At 36.7% G+C, this 23604-nt stretch overlaps 4 protein-coding genes across 6 annotated transcripts in view; 2 read left to right on the top strand and 2 right to left on the bottom strand.

Moving 5' to 3' along the window:
- Positions 1-1374: 1374 nt before the first annotated feature.
- On the top strand, positions 1375-8565 carry LOC121725824 (protein cereblon-like). The gene is made up of 10 exons (XM_042112934.1): positions 1375-1494; positions 1604-1734; positions 2112-2311; positions 2404-2559; positions 4486-4584; positions 5066-5190; positions 6128-6267; positions 6856-6958; positions 7433-7577; positions 7986-8565. The coding sequence occupies exons 1-10, from the start codon at positions 1482-1484 to the stop codon at positions 8089-8091; spliced, it is 1218 nt and encodes a 405-aa protein (XP_041968868.1). The 5' UTR covers positions 1375-1481; the 3' UTR covers positions 8092-8565.
- Positions 8566-12528: 3963 nt separating this feature from the next.
- LOC121725825 (vacuolar protein sorting-associated protein 26C) lies at positions 12529-16397 on the bottom strand. 2 transcript variants are annotated; one of them, XM_042112935.1, is made up of 8 exons: positions 16222-16397; positions 15993-16136; positions 15578-15820; positions 15312-15467; positions 14992-15072; positions 14292-14388; positions 13938-14063; positions 12529-12676 (listed from the first exon to the last, which is right to left on the bottom strand). In XM_042112935.1, exons 1-8 carry the CDS (start codon positions 16276-16278, stop codon positions 12591-12593), a joined length of 990 nt encoding a protein of 329 aa, XP_041968869.1. In that variant the 5' UTR covers positions 16279-16397; the 3' UTR covers positions 12529-12590. The 2 variants fall into 2 exon arrangements, with proteins under 2 accessions (XP_041968869.1, XP_041968870.1); XM_042112936.1 differs by lacking the exon at positions 14992-15072 and having other exon boundaries at positions 16222-16395.
- Positions 16398-17032: 635 nt separating this feature from the next.
- LOC121726080 lies at positions 17033-18250 on the bottom strand. Its single transcript, XM_042113308.1, has 2 exons — positions 18166-18250; positions 17033-17649 (listed from the first exon to the last, which is right to left on the bottom strand). The coding sequence occupies exons 1-2, from the start codon at positions 18248-18250 to the stop codon at positions 17033-17035; spliced, it is 702 nt and encodes a 233-aa protein (XP_041969242.1).
- A 442-nt stretch (positions 18251-18692) lies between these two features.
- The window catches only part of LOC121725823 (kinesin-like protein Klp68D), a 30263-nt gene continuing 25351 nt past the window's right edge, over positions 18693-23604 (top strand). For both annotated transcript variants that reach the window (XM_042112932.1, XM_042112931.1), the window contains exon 1: positions 18693-19055. In XM_042112932.1, the coding sequence (XP_041968866.1) occupies positions 18951-19055 (105 nt within the window). In that variant the 5' untranslated portion in view covers positions 18693-18950. The remainder of the gene's footprint in view (positions 19056-23604) is intronic.

The following is a 23604-nucleotide window of genomic DNA, read 5'->3' as shown; positions in this document are numbered from 1 at the left end:
GAGTTACTCGGTTATAACAAATAAAGGTTTTAGTGAACATTTTATGCTAGATATTGTTGAGTTTTGTAGTTCCGCTTAGTAATAAATCATAAGAACGACCAATGAATGCCTCAAATACATGGATTTAACATTAAATACGTATGTTTTGAAATACTTATTAGTTATAAAAAAATATATCCATAGCCGAACATATAACCTCCTCGTTTTTTGGAAGTCGGTTAAAAACAAAGTTGCTTTTTCCCTCATGTCCCTTTGTTCCCTAATCTTTAAAACTACGCAACGGATTTTGATGATTCTTACAGTGTTAGATAGCCCATTTATCGAGGAAGGCTATAGGCTATATTTTATCACGCTAAAGTTGTTATTCCATTTGACAAAATTTAGACGTCTAAAGAATGCTAGGATCCTAATTAATGTACTAAATCGGAAAAAGTGTGGCTTCGGACTGACTAAATCAGTGTTGCCAGATGGTTTGAACCTTTTATTGTATTATAGTTAATATATTATATTAATATTAAATACGATCTGGAATATATTCGTAAGTAATTTCTAAATCCTGCTGGTTCCAAGGAGTTCAGATAGTTCATAATTCATAATTTTTCGTGGAGCAAAAATTCTTTCAACCATCTTTTTCGCCTTTTATTTATTTTGATTTTCATTGAGCCAACAGCTAAGACGTCTGGCCAAAATCGCCGCGTCATTACAACTGATTTAAAGGGCCTTTTTAGTTACTAAATTAGGACAAGTGGAATAAGAAGTCTTCTTTTTAGGATTCTATTATATTTCTAAATTTAGTCAAATGGAATAACAACTTTATACTTATTTGATTACAGAATATATTTTATTATAGTCACCTTAAGCCCGGCCGCACATTGTCCGAATTCTGATCAGAAACAGTTGAATTTCGCCGGACCGGCGACCTTCCGGCGAGTTCGAGCTCACTCGGCTCAGTACGAAATGTAAGAGAGAGTGCGATCCGTCAGAAACATTTGAACTGCCATCCGATCGACGTCATCTGACATATAACGACGCCCGCCGGAACGCAATTAAAAATTTCTTCAAAACTTCAAAATTTCTTTTCAGAAAACAATGAATCATAAAAGTGGGACCAATCGCCAGATGATAAAATGCTAATAATTCATATCTGGTCATTGGGCCACTGGGCCTAATCAAGTTTTCACTTCTGCCGGCACTCCCGGAGTGCAACCCGTCTTTTTTTATTATTCAGTGACAACTTTAGTAAAATCCGCCATGGTTTACGCCGTTTACGAATTTTGAAGGCTGTACCTCGTGGCTCATGAGTCATGTCAAGTGTACTTCTTTTCACCACACTAAAAAAATTAAATGTCAAATTTGAAGTATGTTTTCAAAAATCGCATTTTGATCGCAATAGCAGAAGCACAGCTGTTTTTGTTTTGAAATATTTATATTGTTTACATCGAAATAGCTTGATCTAAAGAAATAAGTTAAAAAGAATAGTCATGGATGAAAATGGTATGTATCTAAAAATTTAATATAGTATGGCACATTTATTGACAATATTTTGCACAAAGCTGCAAAGGAGTTTACCTTTCATGTACTATTTTCGTATTTTTCTTGATAGTATCAAGTGATGGAGACGAAGAGATTGAAGATACTAGCAGCCTTTTGGAAGATGATGAACGTGAGACAATAGAGGAAAATGATGAAGGCGAAGGGCGTCAATTTGATATATCCTTAGCAGCCACACATTCAGTAAGCTACCAAGCATTAACTTGCAAAAAACAATGAAACCACTGAATTTAGCTTTTTACACAAAATAAATCATAACCTACTTAAATTTTATTAAACTCAAACACTTGAAATAGATAATAACTATTGATCCTTAAAAAATTGTATACTAATTCTAAGTACTTTTTTCTTTTTAATCTACTAAGATTCTCAAAAAATTATTTTATACTAGCTGTCCCGGTGAACTTCGTGTCACTTAAAAACCTTCCCTGGACTTCAAGGATTATTTTAAGACTAAAATTTTCAGAATCGTTATCGAGTTAAAGCGTTACTAACATAATTGGAAATCCATTTTTTATATATATAGATATCCAGTATTTCATAAATTTTAATCTTTGCAGTATATGGGCTCAGAGCTATTGCCAGTCAGTGGAAGGTCTGTGTTAGAAGCAGGCTGGGAAGGAAAAGTACCAGTCACAATTCATCACGGTGTTGTGTTCCCTGGGGAAACAGTACCCATGTTGATTGGTGACCAACATGATGCTGCCATGCTAGTCCAAGTCATTGAAGAGGATAAATTATTTGGATTATTATGTCCAGAGTGAGGAAAAAACCATTTTAATTAGTGTTTACTGGGCATGTGAACAATTATTTACGATACAATTGTTTTGCTTAATGTTTCGTTTTTTTCAGTGATAGTGGTACCAAGGTTTCTGGATATGGAGTACTCTGTGAGGTATTTGAAGCAACACCAGCAATTATATCTCTAAAAGTAAAGGCACGAGCCATTCATCGCTTTCGATTTGTGGATATGCCAAAACCTACTCAGCCAAGAATTAATTTTTACAGGTATTGTTGTTAAGTTTACTAAGATTACAGTTCTGTAAGCTCTCTTTGCATGAAACTGCCTAATTTTTCATATTGTATACTTACCACTTGATTTCTATCTATACATACTAGAGATCGCCCAAAGGTCGAAATTCGACCATAGTTTCAACGACATTAGGACTACTACCTATATTTTGTAAAAAAATATTGACTTTATCATATTTTTTTTCAACTCTTGTCTCTAGGACTCAGCTGATCTTTTTTTTTTTTTTTTTTTTTTTTTCATTTTTTTTACAAAATACAATTTTTTATGTGTTGTTACAAACTATAAACTCGCCAAACTTTTACGTTTGAAGGCGAGAAGCGCTCATTTTACACTTACCAATCTTTTTTAGAGTAACATACAAGATTTTATACCAACAATATTATACCTTTTCACTTACACTTTACTTACAATATTACACTAACAACGCCAACATTAACAAAGACTAAACATAATAAAAAATAACATATATATATATATCTCAGACTGGCCGTGTAAGCATTGTCTAATAGTATCTAAGATTTAATAAAAAAAAACTATATTCCATTTTCAATTTGTCAACTTCTTGTCAACAGACTTCAACCATAAATAAAAGAGTATAATTCGTATGTATAGGCTTGTCACTTAAAAAAATCTGTCATCTTTTTAGTAGTAGTGTGTGTAACGTTTTATTTGTTAAAAATATATATGATAAAAACATAATTTTAAAATAATATTGGCTCGATGCACTCCTTCTCCATATATACTATAACTGTGCGAAATTTCATGCACCTACGTTTCCCCATTTTTCGTAAAAAGGGTTACAAAGTTTTTCTCTCATGTATTAATATATAGATTATAAAACAAAGTCGCTTTTCTTTCCCTCATGTCCCTTTGTTCCCTTTAATCTTTAAAACTACGCAACGGATTTTGATGATTCTTTCAGTGTTAGATAGCCCATTTATCGGGGAAGGTTAGGCTATATTTTATCACGCTAAGACTAATAGGAGCAAAGAAATAGAGGAAAATGTGGAATAAACGGGGTAAACTATTTGAAAGGGCTAACTTGAACGCGCTAATCTCAGGAACTACTGCTCCAATTTGAAAAATTATTTCAGTGTTAGATAGCCTATTTATTGAGGAAGGCTATAGGCTATATTTTATCATGCTAAGACTAATAGGAGAATGTGGTAAAAACGGGAGAAATTATTTGAAAGGGTTTATCTCGCGAACTACTGGAGCAATTTTTATGTTACTAGAGATCGCCCAATGGTCGAAATTCGGCCTTAGTATATATATTGTAAAAAATATTGACTTGATCTCAAACTGGCTGTGTAAGCATTGTCTAATAGTAATCTAAGATTCAATAAAAAAACTATAATCCATTTTCAATTTGTCAACTTGTTGTCAACAGACTTCAACCATAAATAAAAGAGTATAATTCGTATGTATAGGCTTGTCACTCGAAAAACTGTCGTTTCTCATGTATGTGTGTTGTAGTGTGTGTAATGTTTTATTTGTTAAAAAAATGTATGATAAAAGCATAATTTCAAAATCATATTAGCTCGGTGCACTCCTTCACCATATAAACTATAACTGTGCAAAATTTCATTCACCTACGTTTCCCCATTTTCGTCAAAAGGGATACAAAGTTTTTGGCTCACGTATTAATATATAGATTTGGCACACATAAGAAGTAGACCACGTGAAGGACCATAGGCTATTGATTTTAATCATTTTTCAGTGGCTATATATTTTATACCCGTGCGACGCCGGGGCGGGTCGCTAGTATCATTATAATACAGAACAACTGCATGTTTACAAATATTAGTAGTTATAACTGCTAAGTTATTTATAAAGTATAAACTACGTTTTTATTATATGAGTGTGATGCGATAGTTATTTTATTTTAATTTTTGGTATAGAATGCAAATGGTGAAAGTTCGTGTTCTCCCGGAGTTGCAGCGTGGCGACCCGCTACACCACGCGCGTCTTGCCAGCCTGGACGCACTACGCCACTCCAAGTCAGTGCCAGTTACAGTGTTGCTATAGTCTTTCGATGTGGAAATTCGCAAATTAATCAATAAAACATAACTCTACCATATGAGTACTAAGTATTTCACAAATACCATCTTATAACTACCAATACTACCATAATATTTTTGCAAACTGCCAATATAGTATGCAAAAACTATTGTAAGTTTTAAAAATTGATTAAATAAAACTTAATATTCTTTGATTCATCTACAAATATCGTCCATGAAATGCTGTTACACTACTATCATAATATAATATTATGATATACATGTAGGACTTAGGAGTAAAATAGCAAAAGTCAATGTCAATGTATGTATGTAATGTACTTTTTTTAACCTTAATATTTTCGCGTGGTATCTAGCATTTTTCTGCATTTACATACATTGACTGTTAAGCAATTTATCTCTTAATAGTATGCAATTGAATATTGAGTGTACTGCCCATTATAATATTTTATTTTCTTTATAGCATTGACAGTCGACTTCGCAGTATGGACGCCTCAGTTACACCATGGCCACTCTTTGTATATGAAATATTTAACTACCAGCGAATGCGGGAAATAATCAAGGATTACTTCAAGTCAGTGTCTCTGTGTAAGTAAGATTTAAACGTTTTTAGATGGTTGAAGCATAAAGCGAAGTAGACAGATTCGCGTTTATGATACATGCGGTAACAATGCGCGCCATTCGAATGCCTCACCGCATCTCCAAGTTTTGTGCCCGTTTTATACAGCACCTACACGTTCGCCCAATCTTCACGTTGGACTACGAACTTGTAGCGTGAACGTTTTCAATGATTTCATAGGGTCGACGTCGATTGTGCACGCTTTAGATAACTAAATAACCTTGCAAGGGGGCGACTAACCCTAAATTGACCATTTTATAATTCGTTTTTATATTTCCGAGAATTTTAAAATTTTATCGATAGAAAAAAATCACAAAGATGCATCTAATTTTCACGAATTTTTCATTTACTGCCATAACCGTGCAAAGTTAATATTTTAACACATTGTATAAAATTCTATCATTGAGAGATCGACCTAGCGGATTTTTAAAATGTTGTATATTTATCGAGTTATTGATAAAAAACTGATTTGGCGATGAATCCGCGTCGTTCTTTTTCACCTGGCATATGAAAGACGGGCGTGAGTGTGAAGAGAGAAGGACGATGTTTGATTTTTGGAGTTAGTCGCCCTTTTAATGCGTTTATCCATATTTGGACTATAAAGTAGTTACGATATATTTTTGTTAAAATTAAGTTTATAGCAATATAATTTACAAATTGTTACCACATCGACACTAATAAATAGGTAATCTTATATCTTTAAATGAGCAATTCTTTATATATATATAATTGGAATCTCGGAATCGGCTCCAACGATTTTCATGAAATTTAGTAGATATATAGGGGGTTTCGGGGGCGATAAATCGATCTAGCTAGCAATAATTTTTAGAAAATGTCATTTTATTCGTGTTTTATAGAACACCGAGCAAAGCTCGGTCAAATAGCTAGTAACAATAATCACAACAGGCGCAGTGCCCGAGGACCCGGTGTCGCTGTCGTTCTGGACGGCGTCCAACCTGGCGCTGTCGGCGCGCGAGCGGCTCGCGCTGTTCCGAGTTGATGACGCGCTGCTGCGACTGCATATGGAGGTCCGCTTCATCACCAGGGTATGTACTTAGGGTTATTTATATCGCTTTATAATTAAAATAACTTTATAACCACGCCTATTCTATAAAAGATAGGTAGTACATGGTTCATACAAGTCTAAGGCCGGCCGGTAGACAGACCGCATCTTGCATTCGAGACCGACTGAAAGATGCGGTTTCAGCACGGCGATCTACAGTTTCCATAATCAATTCATATCCGCAATACACAGGCCGCTCGAGGAGTTCTTGAGCGGTCTGACTTGAGCAGTCGTTCTGCGGTCGAGTTTCGCCGTGCGGTCAAACAACAAAGGTAATGTATGGTCATGAAGCTATTTAGCTTCATGTGTATGGTCGACTGTATGATGCGGTCGTGTTGCAGTCGTGTACGACTTCAACGCAACCACTCTATGGATAGTCTTAGCCACAAATACATAAGCTTTGTAACTTTGACGTTTGAACATGACATAGTCATGTGGCCCAATGGTTCGTGTGTGTGTCCGTGGCGATTCTACGCACTCACTGACAAACAATTTTTTGCACACGGAAATGGACGGATGTATGGGCTATAATAGTGATCAAAACTTTTTTTAATATAATAATTGTTTCCAGAAAAGTGTGTTATGCTGTACGTCATGTGCGGCGGAGATAGCGCGGCGGGAGCACATATTTGCCATGTCCAGCGAGGGAGTGCACTCTAATTATACTAATTTAGGTATGCCAAAACTGTTTTTTTTTCTTATTCTGTTTAATTTAAGTATAGGACCTGAAAACTATGTTTATAGAATAAGAGCTGAGCCCTTAAACACGTACCCTGTTCTAAAATATTTAAATTTAAAACTGCTTAGGACTGCTAACATTGAATTAGCTAGCTTGACAGTTTAAGAATCAGCTCTCTGTCTATATGTATGTGAAAAAGTTTTATACATTCAGCATTTCGCGTTTATAATATTAGTATGCATTCTCTATAGGAAAGAAAATAAGCCCATTGCCTTCTTCATGCCCTCCGCTTACGGCACGTGCAGACGTGCGCGTGTTCTGCTGTAGCGTTCGGGAAAACGCGCACGGATTCACAAACGGCAAACGCTACAGCAGAACACGCGCACGTCTGAACGCGCCATTATGAGCACTCACAGCTCACAACATCATCCAATGACTGGCTCTAACGATGGCTCCAATATCCCTACAGGTGGCTACATGCACGACGTGGTGACGGTGTCCCGCGCGACCAACACGCAGCTGAGCGGCGCGCCGTCCGCCGAGTTCTCGTGGTTCCCCGGCTACACGTGGACGATCGCCCACTGCCATACTTGCATGGCGCACGTCGGGTGGAGGTTGGCGTTTTTTTTAATGGATTAGACGTTCCGCGCAGGTTCGCCCGCGTATATTAGATATTTCACAGACAAATTAGTCCACAAAAAATAGCCTACGATCCTTCATGTGGTCTACTTCTGATCTGTGCCAAGTAACAGAAAAATTGTTCCAGTAGTTCGTGAGATAAGCCCTTTCAAATAATTTCCCCCGTTTTTGCACATTTTCCTTTATTTCTTCGCTCCTATTAATATATGTCTCTCAAGTATAATTTTGCTTGCCGCCGCGCTGGTGTTAATTTATGTGACGGCAGATTCGCATTCACGCCAAAATGATAAATGATAATAAATATTGTAATTTTTAATTGCAATAAATTATGACTTACATGACAAATTAATAATATCCTTTTCATTGTTATTTTATTTATGTAGGTTCGATGCGCAGGAGCGTAGTTTGCGACCGCAGCGGTTTTACGGGCTGTGCCGGAACTACGTGCAGCCGCTACCGCCGCCTGACGACGCGCTGCAGTACGTGTGAAGAATCCTTAAACCATACCTCAACTTTTTTGAACCCAATGTAAATCGACTTATAGGCCAAAACTTTGAGATCTCTAGGCGAAACTGTAGGAGGAATCGGCATATGTGCACACTGTATACCGTATAGTGTACAATGATCATGGTACATTGTACCATCGAAGAAATTGATTCATAGGCAGTTGAGGGAGCTACGTCATTTGGTTGGATTATATCAATACAATGTGACCTACGATCTGTCGGATGGGTTTGAGATAACGCATTACGCGACCAATTAAATTACGCAGGTCCACCACCTACCTATGTGTCTAAAACTCTAAACGCACTAGGCTGAATTACGCCGGCGTAAATTCCGCCGCGTTTACGCTGCGTTTTAAACTCATACAAAATACGGGCGGAACGCGAGAGACGACATACTATTCCGTCGTGTATTTGTATGCGTTTGACATTTGCGGCGGAATTTACGCCAGCGTAATAGGCATGATGACTATTTTTTTTCTTATCCGTGATTGAAAGACACTTAAAAAATAGAAACATCGTTGAAAGAATGACTCTGATAGCTTATGCTACGTCCGCACGTTTGGCGTTTGCTACAAACTCCAAATCGCCACAAATGGACACAAACGTTTGGTTTGATTTCGAAATCCATCCACACGCTTGCGAGTGAGTTAGTTTGTTCTGACGCGGCAGGCATGACGGACATAAACATTTGGCAAGCTGTATCGGCTATAAACATTTGGCAGTTATTTTTATCTGTACATATAAATAATCCAATTTTATTTATTATTTATATGTACAGATATATATTGTCTGTTTGTAATATCGAAAGAATATATTATATACGCTACATACACCAAAACAACATTTTTTACAATTTTTGTCTGTATGTCTGTTTGTTCCGACTAATCTCTGAAACAGCTGGAGCTATTTTGACGGGACTTTTTTTGGTACCTAGATAGCTGATGTAGTAAGGAGTAACTTAGGCTACTTTTCAACCGACTTCCAAAAAGAAGGAGGATATATTTTACTTCGACGCGGGCGAAGTCGCGGGCAACAGCTAGTTATAAATATAAGAAAACTATATAATTAATATAATATAATTTAATAATTAATACGTTTTCATTTGACCACCAGTCATTCATTTTTCGAAAGCACACACAGACACACTACGTACGTATAGCACGTTTGTTCGCTTACAGAGCATCGACAAGAATGAACGCGCACAAACGTGTGGACGAGTGGCAAACACTTGCAGAAAATTCCCTTTGATTTGTGTCGAAAAACCGACACTGGGTCGGATCGGCTACAAGTCTTTGCAAACCTAAACAAACCAAGCCAAACACCCCCTATCCACACGTTTGTATTTGTGACGATTTGTTAAGGTTTGGCAAACGTGCGGACGGGCCTTTAAAAATTCACCAAGATATGACAATTCAAATATCTCATAAAAAAGACCTGCCCGAAACGCTCCATACAAAGTGCTACGAAAGTATGACGTCAGTCTTTCGTAGTTTGTACGCATCGGGAGACAACTTTGTTCGAATATTGCGTTTATGAAAGTGGTTTCATAACAAAAGTTGATTTTAATTGCATAAGTTATCGAATTGTATACAAATATTAAGAAATTTAATTGAAAAAAAAATCGACTTGAATATCCAAATTTGAAGGCGCATAACAAATAAAATGCAAATGCTATCAAGCTGAAATTTTGGGAACACTTATTTTTCACCGTGATTTCTTTATTTTATTAACAAAATTCGCTAATCTTTGACCTTGTCATCATCCCTATTCAGCCTAGTGTGTTTAGACAGAATCATCTTTCCTGATAGTATAATATTCATCAATATCTTCGTGATCTACAAATAACGACTCCCATTCCATTTTTGCTTTACGAACGATCTTAAAGTTTTGCCTATGTTTAGTGCCGTGCGCGAACAGGCGAGAACATTCGCGTTGAATCGTGATTAAACCGCATTATGGTAGAAACTAAGAAAAGATTGTCTACTTTTAGTACATTGAAATATTTTTGTAGGAAACACAATATTCTAAGAACTGAAATCGAAATTCAAAATATAATATTATGGTAGATACCAACAGTTTGGTAATAAGTAATTTGTGAATTCACATAATATTTGAATTAATTATTATTTGTTTACTATTTGTAGATCTCTTTTTCAGACTCATCTTTTCTTTTAATAAGAATTTTACAATACCCTTCAATTAATGTTGAGTCAAAATTATGCCTATCATAGATTAAGGAGTTGGGACATGGCCGGGCAACATTATAGCATCTACTATTTTAGCAATAATAATGTTTTAAATTGATTAAAGAATCTTTGTTTTATGTTCCTTATGGGATTTTAGTTTTTACATTAACAGCGTTTACGGCGTTCACGCTCAATTTGGCTTAAAACTGTACTTTTCAAACTGGAAAAAAGTCATCAACCACTTATCTTTATAAAAATGTTGATTACTTATTTTTATAATAAATTTCACTGTCTATATAATTTACTAGAGAAAAAAATACGATTTATAAAGTATTTGTACATTAAATCTCGATACCTTAATAATTTAAATTCCGTTTTAGTATTAGTTTCGAAGCTTAAAATTTACGAAACCAGCGACAGATCTAATTGAAAAAAATAATAATTTGTTTTGACAAGATCATTAAGAAAATAGTTACTTAAAAAATATTTCATTTAGGTATATAACTATAAGTAATTTAAATTCATAGAATGAGAAATATCAAGGGATTAAAACTTTTTTTTTACCTATTTATTTAACTTAATTCAATATAATAATAGCTTCATATCATAGAAGAACATTTTAATAAATAGTTTTTAAATATCAACAAACCTTTTGTAATTTTTGTTCTACAAATATTTTAAAACTACATACTATATTATATCGCTGCGCGCATAGCAATTCAGGTATTCCGCCGCGAGGCTTGTATGGAAACTTGACATTATGCGTAAACGCTCTTATTTCTTAATATAAAATTGTGTATGTGCTGTTTATTCTATACACTGTATAGTTTTAACTGAATAGGTACTTCTGATTTTTTTCTACACATATAATATGTCTTACTCACTTGCTCATTTAGTGCTATCTCGTTTCCACAGGTCTGTGGAAAGACCGAAATGCAGTAGTTTCGTTCCCAAGTGAAAGAGACAAATAGCGTTAGGTCTTTTTCAAATTTTCGATGTGTTTAATGACCCGTTTTAAAAATAACTGTAATATTTTTGTGTATAGTACTAATAATGAATGTGCGTTTTATATCCAATTAGTTTCTTCTAGTCTGTTTCAATCAATATAAACAATCATTCATGGATCTCGGCTCAGGCATTTAAATTTTGGTTTAACATTTTTCATAAAGCGGGCTCCACACTCGCGGCGCGAAAGCCCGCGAAGGTCGCGAACCGCGAGTGTGGAGGGTTTCGCGTTCGCGGCTTTCCCCATCCGGTGTCGGTTTTTTCATTTTTGGCCCGCGGCAAAGGGCTCGCGAAGCGCGAACGTGAACATCATCCACACTCGCTTTTATTCGCAGTCGCATACAATGTCAGAGCAGCAGCAAGCCAACAACAGTGACTTCAACGTCCATTTTACTCAAATGCGCGAAGATTGTGAGTGTAGAGGGCCGCATTTGTTCGCGTCGTGTTGACTGCGCGTTGCATCCGTGAATCGCGGCCGCAATTCGCGCCGCGAGTGTGGAGCCCGCATAACAGAAAAATACGTGGCACGCAAGTGAAAATGACAATTTTAACTATTTTTGGGCAAAAAAGATGTTATTAAAAACATTATATTTTCATGTTATAGTCTTCTTAAGTTTTATCTAATTTTAACATTACTTTTACTTTACTTACATACATGTGTAGTAAATAAATAAATAAATGCATACTGTTTTTTTGTATCATAATTTTCGACGTCTTGTCAGTACAGTACAGTACAGTGGTTCTTAACCGGTGGTCTGTGGATCACTGGTGGTCCCTGGAGGCTTTCCCCAAGAGGTCCGCGAAGCCATCCTAATAATATGTGAGAATTCAGAACTTGGTAAAGAGTATGCAGCCACAACAATCACATTAAATTAAAATCTGTAACTGTGTATTAGATTTTTGCTAAATAAAAAAAAAAGATTGCTACTTAATTATTATAAAGTTGTCCTTAATGTTTTCTTTATCAAACAACCCTTAAATTAGGTAAACTAACTGGCTGGTCCCCCGTAAGACTAACATTTGGTAAAATGCTCCCTCATGACAAAAGGTTAAGAACCACTGCTCTAGTAGCTTTCTGATGTATTATTTTCCTCTATGCTAGTAGCTCCCTAGACAGCTAGTCAAATCCATTCATTTATTCGATGATATTAAAATAATAGATTTTGACGTAAATACGTATAATTAGTTTTATTATTTATCAAATTAGCTAAATATTATAAAAACCACATTTAACTAACAAAGATAATATGTAATTAATTTTACAATAGTTTTCTGAACACCCATTTTGAATTTATCGACTTCTCACCAATAGGATGGGGAAGTTTTCAGTGACTAAGTAGTTGTCTTCAAATATAACAGCAATATTCAGCTCAAACTCTGAAATAAAATATGAAAAAAATATATTAAATCTTCAAGAACACAATTTTACAAGAATAACATCCATACTAAGTAGGATGTAAAAGTGTGCCTGTTCACACTTAAACCGATTTTCATGAAATTTTGTATGCGGGTACTTTAAGTCCGGGGAAAGTCATAGGATAGTTTTTGTTGCGAAAAAATGTACGGTTCCTGCGCGATAAACGAATTTCGGCACAACAAGAACTTGCGGGTGTCATTTAGTTTCTTAACTTTCTTTTAATACTTTTCTTTCTGAAGTGAACGAAAAAAATCGCGTCAATGTTACTGTCTTCAGTACAGTATACTGTACTCTTATTATGCTAAGTACTCACATACGGTTTTGCTTGATAGTTTTACTCCAAATCGAGTAATAATTACTGTGTTCACCGCAAAACTCACAGCTCGAAGGCTCGCATCCAGCCGGCTCGATGGAATTAAATATATCGATCTATCCAGCAATGCTGAATCTGTGGACGAAAGCCAGAGCCGCGGGTTTTGCTCGACGTTATTGCTTGATCGAGCAAAACCGTATGTGAGTACTTAGCATAATAATGGCTATCTTATATCTTTAAACGAGCAATTCTTGTATATATATATATATATATATATATATATATATATTTGGAATTTCGGGATCGGCTCCAACGATATTCATGAAATTTTGTATATAGGGGGTTTTGGGGGCGATAAATAGATCTAGCTAGGAATCATATTTAGAAAATATATTTTTATATGTGTTTTATCGATAATCGATAAACTGAAAAATATGACTCTTCCTGACATCTATTGGCGAATAATAATACTATTTTGTGAGCAACTAATTGCTTTAACGACATAACAACAGCTAAAGCTATTCCAGCAGATGGCGTTGTTAAGTAATACGAAGTCAATGAGTGTTTGCTATACTGAGCAAAGCTCAGTCATCCAGGTACTATATATTATAAGGGCTGTATATATATTACACTTGCTGTCCCGGTGAACTTCGTGTCACTTTAAAACCTTCCCTGGACTTCTACGAATATTTTAAGACTAAAATTAGCCCAATTCGTTCAGCCGTTTTCTAGTTTTAGCGTTACTAACACAATTGAAAATCCATTTTTATATATATAGATAACTGTCAACTGTGAATACGCATCGCATGGAAATGTCATATTTGTTTCATAAGAGATGCGAGTTTTCAATTATGAGTGGGAGTCCTAAAATAAAGCTATAAGGAGTGCAACTATTTGGAAGTACCCACCTATCTTGAAATTGGCGGCAGCAGTGGTGGGACAGGTGAACAGTCGCGGTAGCACCATGTACAGCGGTAGTGTGGCACCACGCCGCACGTCTCCCTCCCCAACTTGAATATTTTGAATCTCAGTTGCTGCTCGAATAAAAAAAACAACAAATTTAAAAATAATGTTAATTTTGCCCATATTTTTTATAGAAATAAAATTACATTAATGCAATTTTTCCTTAACGTGGAATGGAGAGTTGCAATTCAATCCCAGCTCATATTTTTTGTTAAAAAAAGAAAATTCGAAGTTTAGGATTTTCTTAAACTGCCCCTCCCCCTCAAAGACCTATTAAAAATTCATAAATATTGTATTACCGTCTTTAGAGTAGCCTTCTGCACAACCACAAGTTTCTACACGAACTAGCTGCAACTCGATAGATTTGATGCCCACCGAACACTCATCTACACGCAACTGAAATGCATAGTTTATAAGAATAACATACAATTTTACATGGATAAAAATATACAGTAGAACCCGTGCCATTTTGTATCAGTCCCTGCAACTTGAGACATATTTTCATACGTTCTTTAATACTTAATACAATCGTCATCCCGTTTAAAACGCGCTAACGGCCAAACGGCCAAGTTACAAAATGACTACAACTAAGCGAAAGGCATTGTGAATTCAAGAAAAATTAAGATATTGACAGTTTTTGATGAAAAATCACAAACTAAAAGTCAAACTCAGTTAGCTCCCGAGCTTCAGGTACCAGTGTCCACATTACGACTTACGTATGTTTTGAAGAATAGAGTAGAAAATAGAAATCAAGGAAAAATAGAGATTGGGAGGTGTGCAGAGAAAAATACAAAAGGTGGAAAAGTTTTATAAATTAGAAAAAAGGTTTGGAGAAATGGCTTCTTCAAGCACGGATTTTAAAAATGCCCATAAGTGGGCCTATAATATTATTTAACGTGATAGTAATACACAACATTTTATATAATGTACATAATTTTTAAATGTAGAATTGAATACCTACATCCGAAATAATCATAATAAATATTACTTAATACATACATATGTAGTAGGTCCGTTTTTTATTTCCCTATATCCCGCATAATATGCTTTCCCGCTTAAGACGCGTTTTTGGTTGAGTCCCTGTGAAATCATCTTAGATGGGTTTTACTGTATTTGATTTAAGTGAAAGCCTATCTATCAGTGTTTTACTTGAATATTGGCATCAATAGGACATTATTGAATGAAGTTTCATTTAAGATCTTAGACTCACATAACATTTCAACTAAACTTTAAGCCAATGTCAAGTGTTATCATCATAAGTCTGTTATCTGAATCATGAGTCTCAAATCCCATGGTATTATAATATTATATCATCTCACCTTTCCTGTAAGTGGTTTGTCAAGTGGACACACAATGGAATCCAGCTCTGCATAAATATGAAATGCAGGCATCCTACTACCTCCACCATTAGCACCACCTCGTACTGTTGTGGGGTTGATTTCACAGCGTACAGGTTTTATTGGTGCACTGTCTTGCTAAAAATAAAAAAGGATAATTTTATTATATGGTTGTTATATTGAATAAAATATTATATCAATTAATAATAAACTATATGTAATTTAAATAGAGATGAATAGAAACTTACATGTTTATACTGCACAAAAAATTGACAAGTGGTATTCAGGGGTTTATTCAGAAATGACCTCTTCATGCAACATTTGAGGTTGTACATCACATTGACAAACACCCCATGGTATGTTTCCAGCAATGCTAGACCACTGGCATTGGACCGGCTCACTAGTGGGATTTCAAAAGGTATCTCTGTAACACCAGCTGGAATTTTCCCTGCTGGAGCCAGTTCTAATGTTGTATTTATAAGTGTAATGGGCTAAAACAAACTCGATATAAATAATGTAGCATAATATGTTGTACAGTTTACGTATTTAAAGTTAGTAAATGAATAACTTTCTACTGAGATTAAATAAAATAAAATTAATATAAAGTTGTCCAACTATAGTGAGTAAAAATATGATTTATTGATAATAATGAGAAATTACTACCTTTATGCTGTTTGAAAATGCTTCAAATATGCCAATCGTTTTAGTGCTTAGCTGTAAGTTAACAGATCCCTCCATAGTAAGTGTAAGCCCTTCATGCCGAACGTCTGCTGAACTATCGACCACAACAACACCTGCTATTGTTTCCTAAAATAGTCAAAATTATTAAATCCTCTTTAGTTTTACAGTCAAATTCCTATTTAACAGTAAAACATGTAAACATTGAACTTACACCTTCGTGATAAATTTTACTAGCTCTTTTAAGATTGATATTCAAAGTAACAGACATTTTAACAATTCTTAAATATGTTGCAGATTACTTATCTGTATTTTTATTGTAAAACTTTAGTGTGTAACTATAATCTAAGTTAATTATCATTATAAAAAATAATTTCTTGTACTCGCCGATTGAAAAGAAAACAAAAACTACAAAATCTTCTTCTTCTTCTTTTTTTTTTTTTTCTTATAATGGCACTTCGGCTATAACCATGGCCAGTGTCGAGTATAATATTATAGCGGGAAAACAATACAATTTTTTCAATACTATCGTCAGGTCAGTCAGGTCTAAAGTCTAGTCAAAGTCTAAGTATAAAGTCAAGAAGTCAAGTCGGTCGATTCAGTAAAGTGGTAGACGCTTTACTGAAACTTTCGATGGAGTTTTGGAGGGAACACAAAAGAGCACGTTTCTGGTTATTACATCACTTTCCCACACTTGTGCACGATAACGAATATCTAATGGTTAATATCTTACCAATATTACACATTAAAAACCCAGATAACACAATTTTAGGAAAATAATATAAAAACACAACATCACCATTTCACATTCCCGGCAAAACTCTTCTTCTTCTTTTATTTACGGCAAACCAAGAAGTTTACTTGCGGCAAACCATCGCTTTTGCGACATTCTGCCAAACTACAAAATCGACAAAAACATTAAGAATGTATAATTGATATTAAAGAATTTAAAACATATATACGAATCTAATATAAAGTTAATAAGTATAAAACTAAACTATTTTAGAAATAAACACTAATATACACTATAAGTAAAAAATTAAATCTAGGTCGGAGGCTGCGGGCAAAGTGCCAATTACACTGGCAGCATTACCTCGTTGTATGGCCAAACTAATGCGCTGGCCGAGGTAAGCACCAGCCCTGGGGTCATTTGATTTGTCGACCAGTCTTTGGGATAAATCCTTAAAAAGGACCTTTGCGCTGGGGCCCCACGGACCCAGGGTTTCAACACCAAAAGGCAGGAATATGAAGTCTTGGCCCAGGCATTCATATTTCCGCCTCTTGTTGGTCTCCGCGTTAGCAGCGGCCGCTCCCGCCTCCCTTGAGGTGGCCGTCACATGCGACGCCGCCAATGTGTCCACGCACGTGGCGTCCCAGACTAAAGGTCTGCCCCGGCTCCATGGAATGAGCGTCATTCCATCAGGTCTCTTGCCGTCGTCACGCGCGATACCGTTCGGCTCGAGTGTAGCCGGCACGTTGACGGTGGCAAGAGCCCTGCGGATGACGTCATTTATGGAGGCATGACGGGCCTGGCGGCCGGCACTCCGGCGGCAAGACAGTCCGTGGCGCCCCTGGCGGTAAACTGTGGTGCCGCAATGGCAGCGATGGGCTTCGGTGATTTCGGCACCTATACGCAAGCCGACTGAAACGTTGAAGGTGTGATTGTCCAAAAGTGTGCCTATATTAGACGATGGGATTGCCTGGAGCCAATACCCCGATTCTGGCTCAGCGGAAGCCAAGAGACGCGCACGGTCTGCGGCGGACGAGCAATTTAGAAGGTTAAGTTTAGCCAAATTTAGTAGTGGTTCATCCCAATTTTTTTGGATGCTGGTATTGACTGGGATTTCGGCCGTACAGGTTTCACGCCATGTTTTTATAGCTTCGGTTAAGGAGTCAATGCCAACGCTGCCTAATGAATTGGTGACGATTTTTTTAAAAAGTGAGTTGAAGAAGAAAGAAAGAAGAATGAAGAAAGAATTAAGAATTGTCAAAAGTGACAAATAGTTTTCTTTTCCTGCAGCGTACGGGTGGCCAGAGATTAGAGGCAGTGTCCGGTGAGAGTGACTCACAGATTATTATATGTAGCAAGCATAGCAAGCATAGACATAATATATACTGTCGGTAGCAAGCGAGTGACTGCCGACTGGTGAGTGGTGACCTGTGACCGCGATGAACTCAGTGAAGTGATCCAGTCCAGCTCCAGTGAAGCTGAGGCCTGAGAACTTAATACCGCATTTACACATTCGCGTTCGCCATTCAACTCGTCACTCGACGAAACATTCGTATTTCGTATATGTATGAATGAAGAAAGTGAAGAAATTAAAAAGTGACAACATCGTAGTGTCATCCCTTTCAAATCAATCTAAGAAAAAGGGATGACACTACGATGTTGCCACTTTTTAATTTCTTCACTTTCTTGACGGACTTATACTGTTCAGTGCGAGGCGAGCGTTTACACATTCATGTTCGTTATTCGCCTCGTGAATCGTGATTCGCCTCGCGATTCGTGCGAATGTGTAAATTATGCGGTATTAAAGTTTTTCATTGCATTGCCATAATCAAAATTTCCACTTTTGTTCTGAATGTTGTCTACCTTGTTATTTTGACAGGAACGATTATTGGATTGGAAATGACTCTACAAACATATACTAGTAATCTGTGGAAATGACAGTTGTGTACAAATGTCCGATCGTAGCGGGTGAATCTGAAATTGTGCTTCTCAATTTTACGATTTTTTTATTTATTTTGTTTACCCGATAATAATATTACATCTGTGTTATTTGGTTATACTGAGTTATAATTCGATATAATGAATGTGTTTTAAGTGTTGCAATATATAATTCGTCTAATTTGGTGATGCCGACAATAGGTTCGCTCCGAATGGATCGATATCGTTGACTTTCTGTTTGATTCTTTATTAATCAGAAAAGCTTGTGTGTAAAGATGGAAAAGTCAGCACGGCCACGGACGGCTCTTAATGAGTGTGTCAAGGTGGTAGTGCGCTGCAGGCCATTGTCGGAAAAAGAAAAGAAGGAAGGCTACGATGAGGTGAGTTATCAGGAGCTTTGTTGTTATCGGTGCTAGGGCTGCGCAGTCCAGGTGCGTCAATCTAAATAGTCGACTGGTCTATCACAAAATATTTCTAGATACAACACACCTCGGATAAAAAGCGTTTGTTGCTAGAAAATATATAAATACGCAAGCCTTATCCCGATCGGTTTTGACAAGAAGTGATAAGGGTTTATCGTTTATTTTTGTGAAAAATATTGCGTAAACATACTCAATTTGCATCCTAATAGGACCATTAGTATCTTAGATCTCTATTCTCTATATTTATAATATGACACGCGGCTTTTCGATGTGTAATTCCCACGTGTTCCCACGTAAATAGTTTCAGTCTCTTGCTAGAAATATCGATTTCTGAAATTTTGTAGTAATGAACTTATTTCACAATATTTTTATAAAGGGAAATTGAAGAAATTATGTGTCTGAATGTATTCTTTAGTTGTAGTTTAAGTAAAAATTTTGGAAGAAAAGAAGTAATATTTTTAGTGCTCAATATAATTTCGCATCTGTTACAACTTATAACTTATACTTATTGTATCTGCTGCATCATAAATCCATAAATAAAGTAATTTTAAATTACTTAATATTAGAGCTCTGCTATTTTGCAAATTATGGGAATTCCTCTGTGACTTTGAGTATCAAAATAATCCTTTAGATTAATAAACACTTTGTCACAAAATAAATACTAAGTTGTCCTTACATCAAGTAATAGATGGGTACCATTAATGGAATACTTTAATTCATGGTAATGAGATTCTTTGCTAATTTATTTACATAAAGCTTTTGCTGAATAGGGATAATGAGATGCAGGTAAACCAATGTAGATTGTAATTAATTAAATCAGTAATGAATAAGTCATTCATTACATGCAATTAGTGATTACAATAAGAATAAAAGCTGTTTATTTGACTTTATAATTTAACTGCATTGTTTTTATAATATTATGTTTGTTATTATTATTAGTAAGCAACTGAGGTAAATATTTCTAATGAGACATAAAATTAAGGGTTAAGGTAGCTTTTCAATCCTAACTAATTTTATGACCTAATTTATTATGTAAGTGGTTGACCAAAAATGGACCTGAAGGGATTGGAAACGGTTTTTTTAATTTTTTTAATCAATGGTCTTTTAGCTTTGTTTTAGTCTAACCACAAAACACACGAAACTTCAAACACGATTTACTCGAAATCAAATTATTTACCTTGAGGTCCCTTTTTGGTCAACCGAGTCACATAATATCGTATTGCCTAACTTCATTAAATGTATGGGAAACCTTCAAACTTGTGAAGATGTACAATGTACATGCAATTAAAAGATCTGGATCTTGTAGAAGATACTTGCAAAGTTTAGATAGAAATCACTTTTCGATTATTTCTTTGATGTCTTTAGATCTTGACGTAAACTAGGAATCAGTGGACCAACTTTCGTACCTCGTCTCTTGGTTCAGTTTACGTGCTAGGGTCCATTTCCTATACCTCAAATGTCGCAACGATCTAAGCCTGTCTAAGTGCCATGCCACACGATGTGGTGCGGCGTCTGACCGGTGCCGCTCCGGTTTCCTACATATAAAAATGTGTGGTATGGCACACAGCGCCGTCCGGTGCGCTCCGGCGCTGCACCGCACGCGCACCGGAATCGAGACGAGGCGAGGAGGGGTGTATGTGGTGGAGCTCGAGCACGTCGCTGTTACAGTACTGCAAAACGATGCGGTGCCGCACTCACCGTGTGGCCGGTAGTCCGGCGAGATAGCCTTCGGTGCGGCGCCGCACCGCGTCGCGTCGTGTGGCATGGCTGTCACTCGCGCCTGATACAACGTAACGGCCATGCCACACGACGCGGCGGTGCGGCACCGCACCGGTGTCCTCACCGGACTACCGGCCACACGGTGAGTGCGGATGGCGGCACCACAACGTTTTGCAGTACATACTGTAGTCTGTAGCAGCGACGGCCGACGGACTCGAGCTCCCCGCCTCATCTTGATTACGGTGCGCGTGCGGTACAACGCCGGAGCGCACCTGACGGCCGCGGCGCCGTGTGCCATACCGTCCATTTTTATATCTAGGACACGGAGCGGCACCGGTCAGGCGCCGTACCGCCGCCGCACCGGGTCGTATGGCATGGCACTAACGTGTACGCGCGAGCGAGACAGCCTGAGAGTGAAGCGACATTCAAATTAAAATCAGCAGGGCGGTCTCTAACTTATTTGTTCAGAGTTCAGATTAACAACCGAAATGACTTTCGAAGTAGGTACGAGAATTGGGTCCACTGTCCAATTGGGTAGAGGAAGAAGAAAACAAGAGGAGAAGACAGAAGCAACGTCGGAAGAGCCGTAAGAGGCAAGAGCGTTGCCGCGAGAATCGAAATGTAACAAAATTGTTTAGCTCAGTTTATGGCAAATTGATTAAAACCACCATTGTAGCACAGATTGTAGCTTGTATCTATTTTATAAAATAAACTATAATTTACTTTTTATCTATCCAGTTAATACGGCTACCTACTGTTTACTGCCTCCGCCTATGGCGAGATGATTGATTTCTTTGTGCACAACTTTTTTGCTATTCTCTGGAAATTGTATGCTACACTTAAATTGAATCGAAACTTTTAATAAAAGGTGTTTTTTTTGTCTATTATAGCTTTCACAAGAAAGATCTTGACATGAACATCATGAACATCAATCTGCAGTCAACTGCATGATTGATGTTTTGATAACATCGATAAATAAAAAGTTCTCCCGGATCGTTATTCTACACAATGTAATAAACATCTAGGACGTTTGCCTAATTTTCTGAAAATAGTAATTAGTAATCCAGATGGTCACACAGCTGTACAAGTTGTCCATATGCAGCATGAAGCTCGTCCATATATGACCTGGCTGGGTCACGTAACTTTAAAACAACCTCGGGATCACGAATTCACGATCACGACTAATCCGAAATGCTGCTATAGTCCGGTCGAAGGACAAAGAGAAATTAAAATTTGAAACATCAAATTCTTGATGTTTCTGGAGACGAACATTCCTTTTTCCTGCGCGCTGAATAGAGAGGAATTTGGTCATTGACTGACCTCCTGTCTCTCACGATGATTATTTTGCGCTAGCACAAAAATACAGCATCTCAAATCGTATTACTACATGTTACGTAATAACTGCACCTAAACTATATATATTTACCTACTATAAATTATTATCAGAGGTGGCATACATTTCCGAGTACTAGTTTCGTTGTCTGGTTATTCAATAATTACATTGCTCCTGTCTGCGTAAATGAGCAGGGTCTATTCATTCTTAAATAATTACTTATAATAAAGTTTCTAGATTAAGTATAGGAAACCCGATCGTTGGCAGTCATCCACAGAAATGGATCTAGTGTCATCCTTGTTTTGACACCTTGGACTTTGGAGTTTACGAATGCCAATAACAAGATTTTCTATAGAATGGAAAGTGCCAATATTATTTCGGTGTTTTACCTTAACGGTTACATCTTGAATCGATTAAAATTTGATTTAAAGCCACACTAAATAAACAAGAACGTATTCCTTCGATTATGAAAATCGCCTCCAATTACTAAGCGATGTTTTATTTACCTAATTAAACAGAATTAATAATAATTGGTTTTCTAAATGGGCAGAGGAAGGAAATAGTTAACTTTAACAATGAAGCGCTAGGTGAATCTATCTTTGAGGATGTTATCCGCACGGGAATCATTTAATTGTATGATAAATGATAATACTCGTATTATATTCGCTACTCAATCTAATATACGTTCTTTTACTAAATACGAATTAAATGATTTGAATGATTGAATCAAGAATCAGCAAGCTATGAGCGAACGTCAATGATGAATCTCAAGATGTACAGCTGATACTTTTTTTTTAAATACTGGCTTAACCTCCCTCTCCCTCTTTATTAAACTGCAACTGCCGACATTATTTAAAAAGCCCAAGCCCAAAAAAATTGAAATATTTCAAGATTTTTATGTAAGGTCCTAATTCTCTAGAAAATTGCAGTGCATAGCTTACGTATAAAGATGTCAGAGAGATTCTTTAGCTGAGTTGTGTCTGGTAAATAAATACCTATCTACATATTTAGTCTGGGGACAATACGCCAAGAGTAACAATTGGTGCAGGGAGCATTGAACTGGGATACACTGCGCTCCACAGTCCACATGCTAAAGACTTGCTCAATGGGGGGGGACAATAATAATATGCGGGCACACGACTTTTCGTCCTACTTTTTTTGTTATACTACGATTTCCTATGCTACTTATTTTCTCGTAATAAAAACCAGCCCTTACCAATTGGATCATCGGGATCAGATAACATCGTTCTGAAAAGTAACTTACAGCCTATATTGTAGAGTCTAGACTCTAGACTCTAGGCGTAGAACAGTGAACACCCTAACCCCAATCCTACCCATCAACAAATACATATATTATTGTTATTGCTTTAAGCTTTTAAGGAGTGAGCACACTGAGACGGGCCGTGCCGGGGCTCAGCGTGCCGGGGATCATCGCAAAAATCCGCTTCCATACAA

Source organism: Aricia agestis, chromosome 4 (genome assembly GCF_905147365.1).
Source record: "Aricia agestis chromosome 4, ilAriAges1.1, whole genome shotgun sequence".
NCBI lineage: Eukaryota > Metazoa > Arthropoda > Insecta > Lepidoptera > Lycaenidae > Aricia > Aricia agestis.
Note: the sequence above shows the minus strand (reverse complement) of the source record. Positions and strands in the feature narration are given on the sequence as shown.

Bases quoted from the DNA above. Each gene is read 5' to 3' on its own strand.
- LOC121725824 (XM_042112934.1), top strand. The intron at 2,560-4,485 runs GTATTGTTGTTA...TTTTTGGTATAG, and splicing joins CCAAGAATTAATTTTTACAG to AATGCAAATGGTGAAAGTTC. The intron at 6,959-7,432 runs GTATGCCAAAAC...ATATCCCTACAG, and splicing joins CTCTAATTATACTAATTTAG to GTGGCTACATGCACGACGTG.
- LOC121725825 (XM_042112935.1), bottom strand. From the start codon at position 16,278: ATGTCTGTTACTTTGAATATCAATCTTAAAAGAGCTAGTAAAATTTAT. The intron at 16,137-16,221 runs GTAAGTTCAATG...TGACTATTTTAG, and splicing joins GTAAAATTTATCACGAAGGT to GAAACAATAGCAGGTGTTGT. The intron at 14,389-14,991 runs GTATGTATTAAG...TATGCATTTCAG, and splicing joins AAAACGGACCTACTACATAT to TTGCGTGTAGATGAGTGTTC.
- LOC121726080 (XM_042113308.1), bottom strand. From the start codon at position 18,250: ATGTGTAAATGCGGTATTAAGTTCTCAGGCCTCAGCTTCACTGGAGCT. The intron at 17,650-18,165 runs GTCACCACTCAC...TCAACGTTTCAG, and splicing joins TGAGTTCATCGCGGTCACAG to TCGGCTTGCGTATAGGTGCC.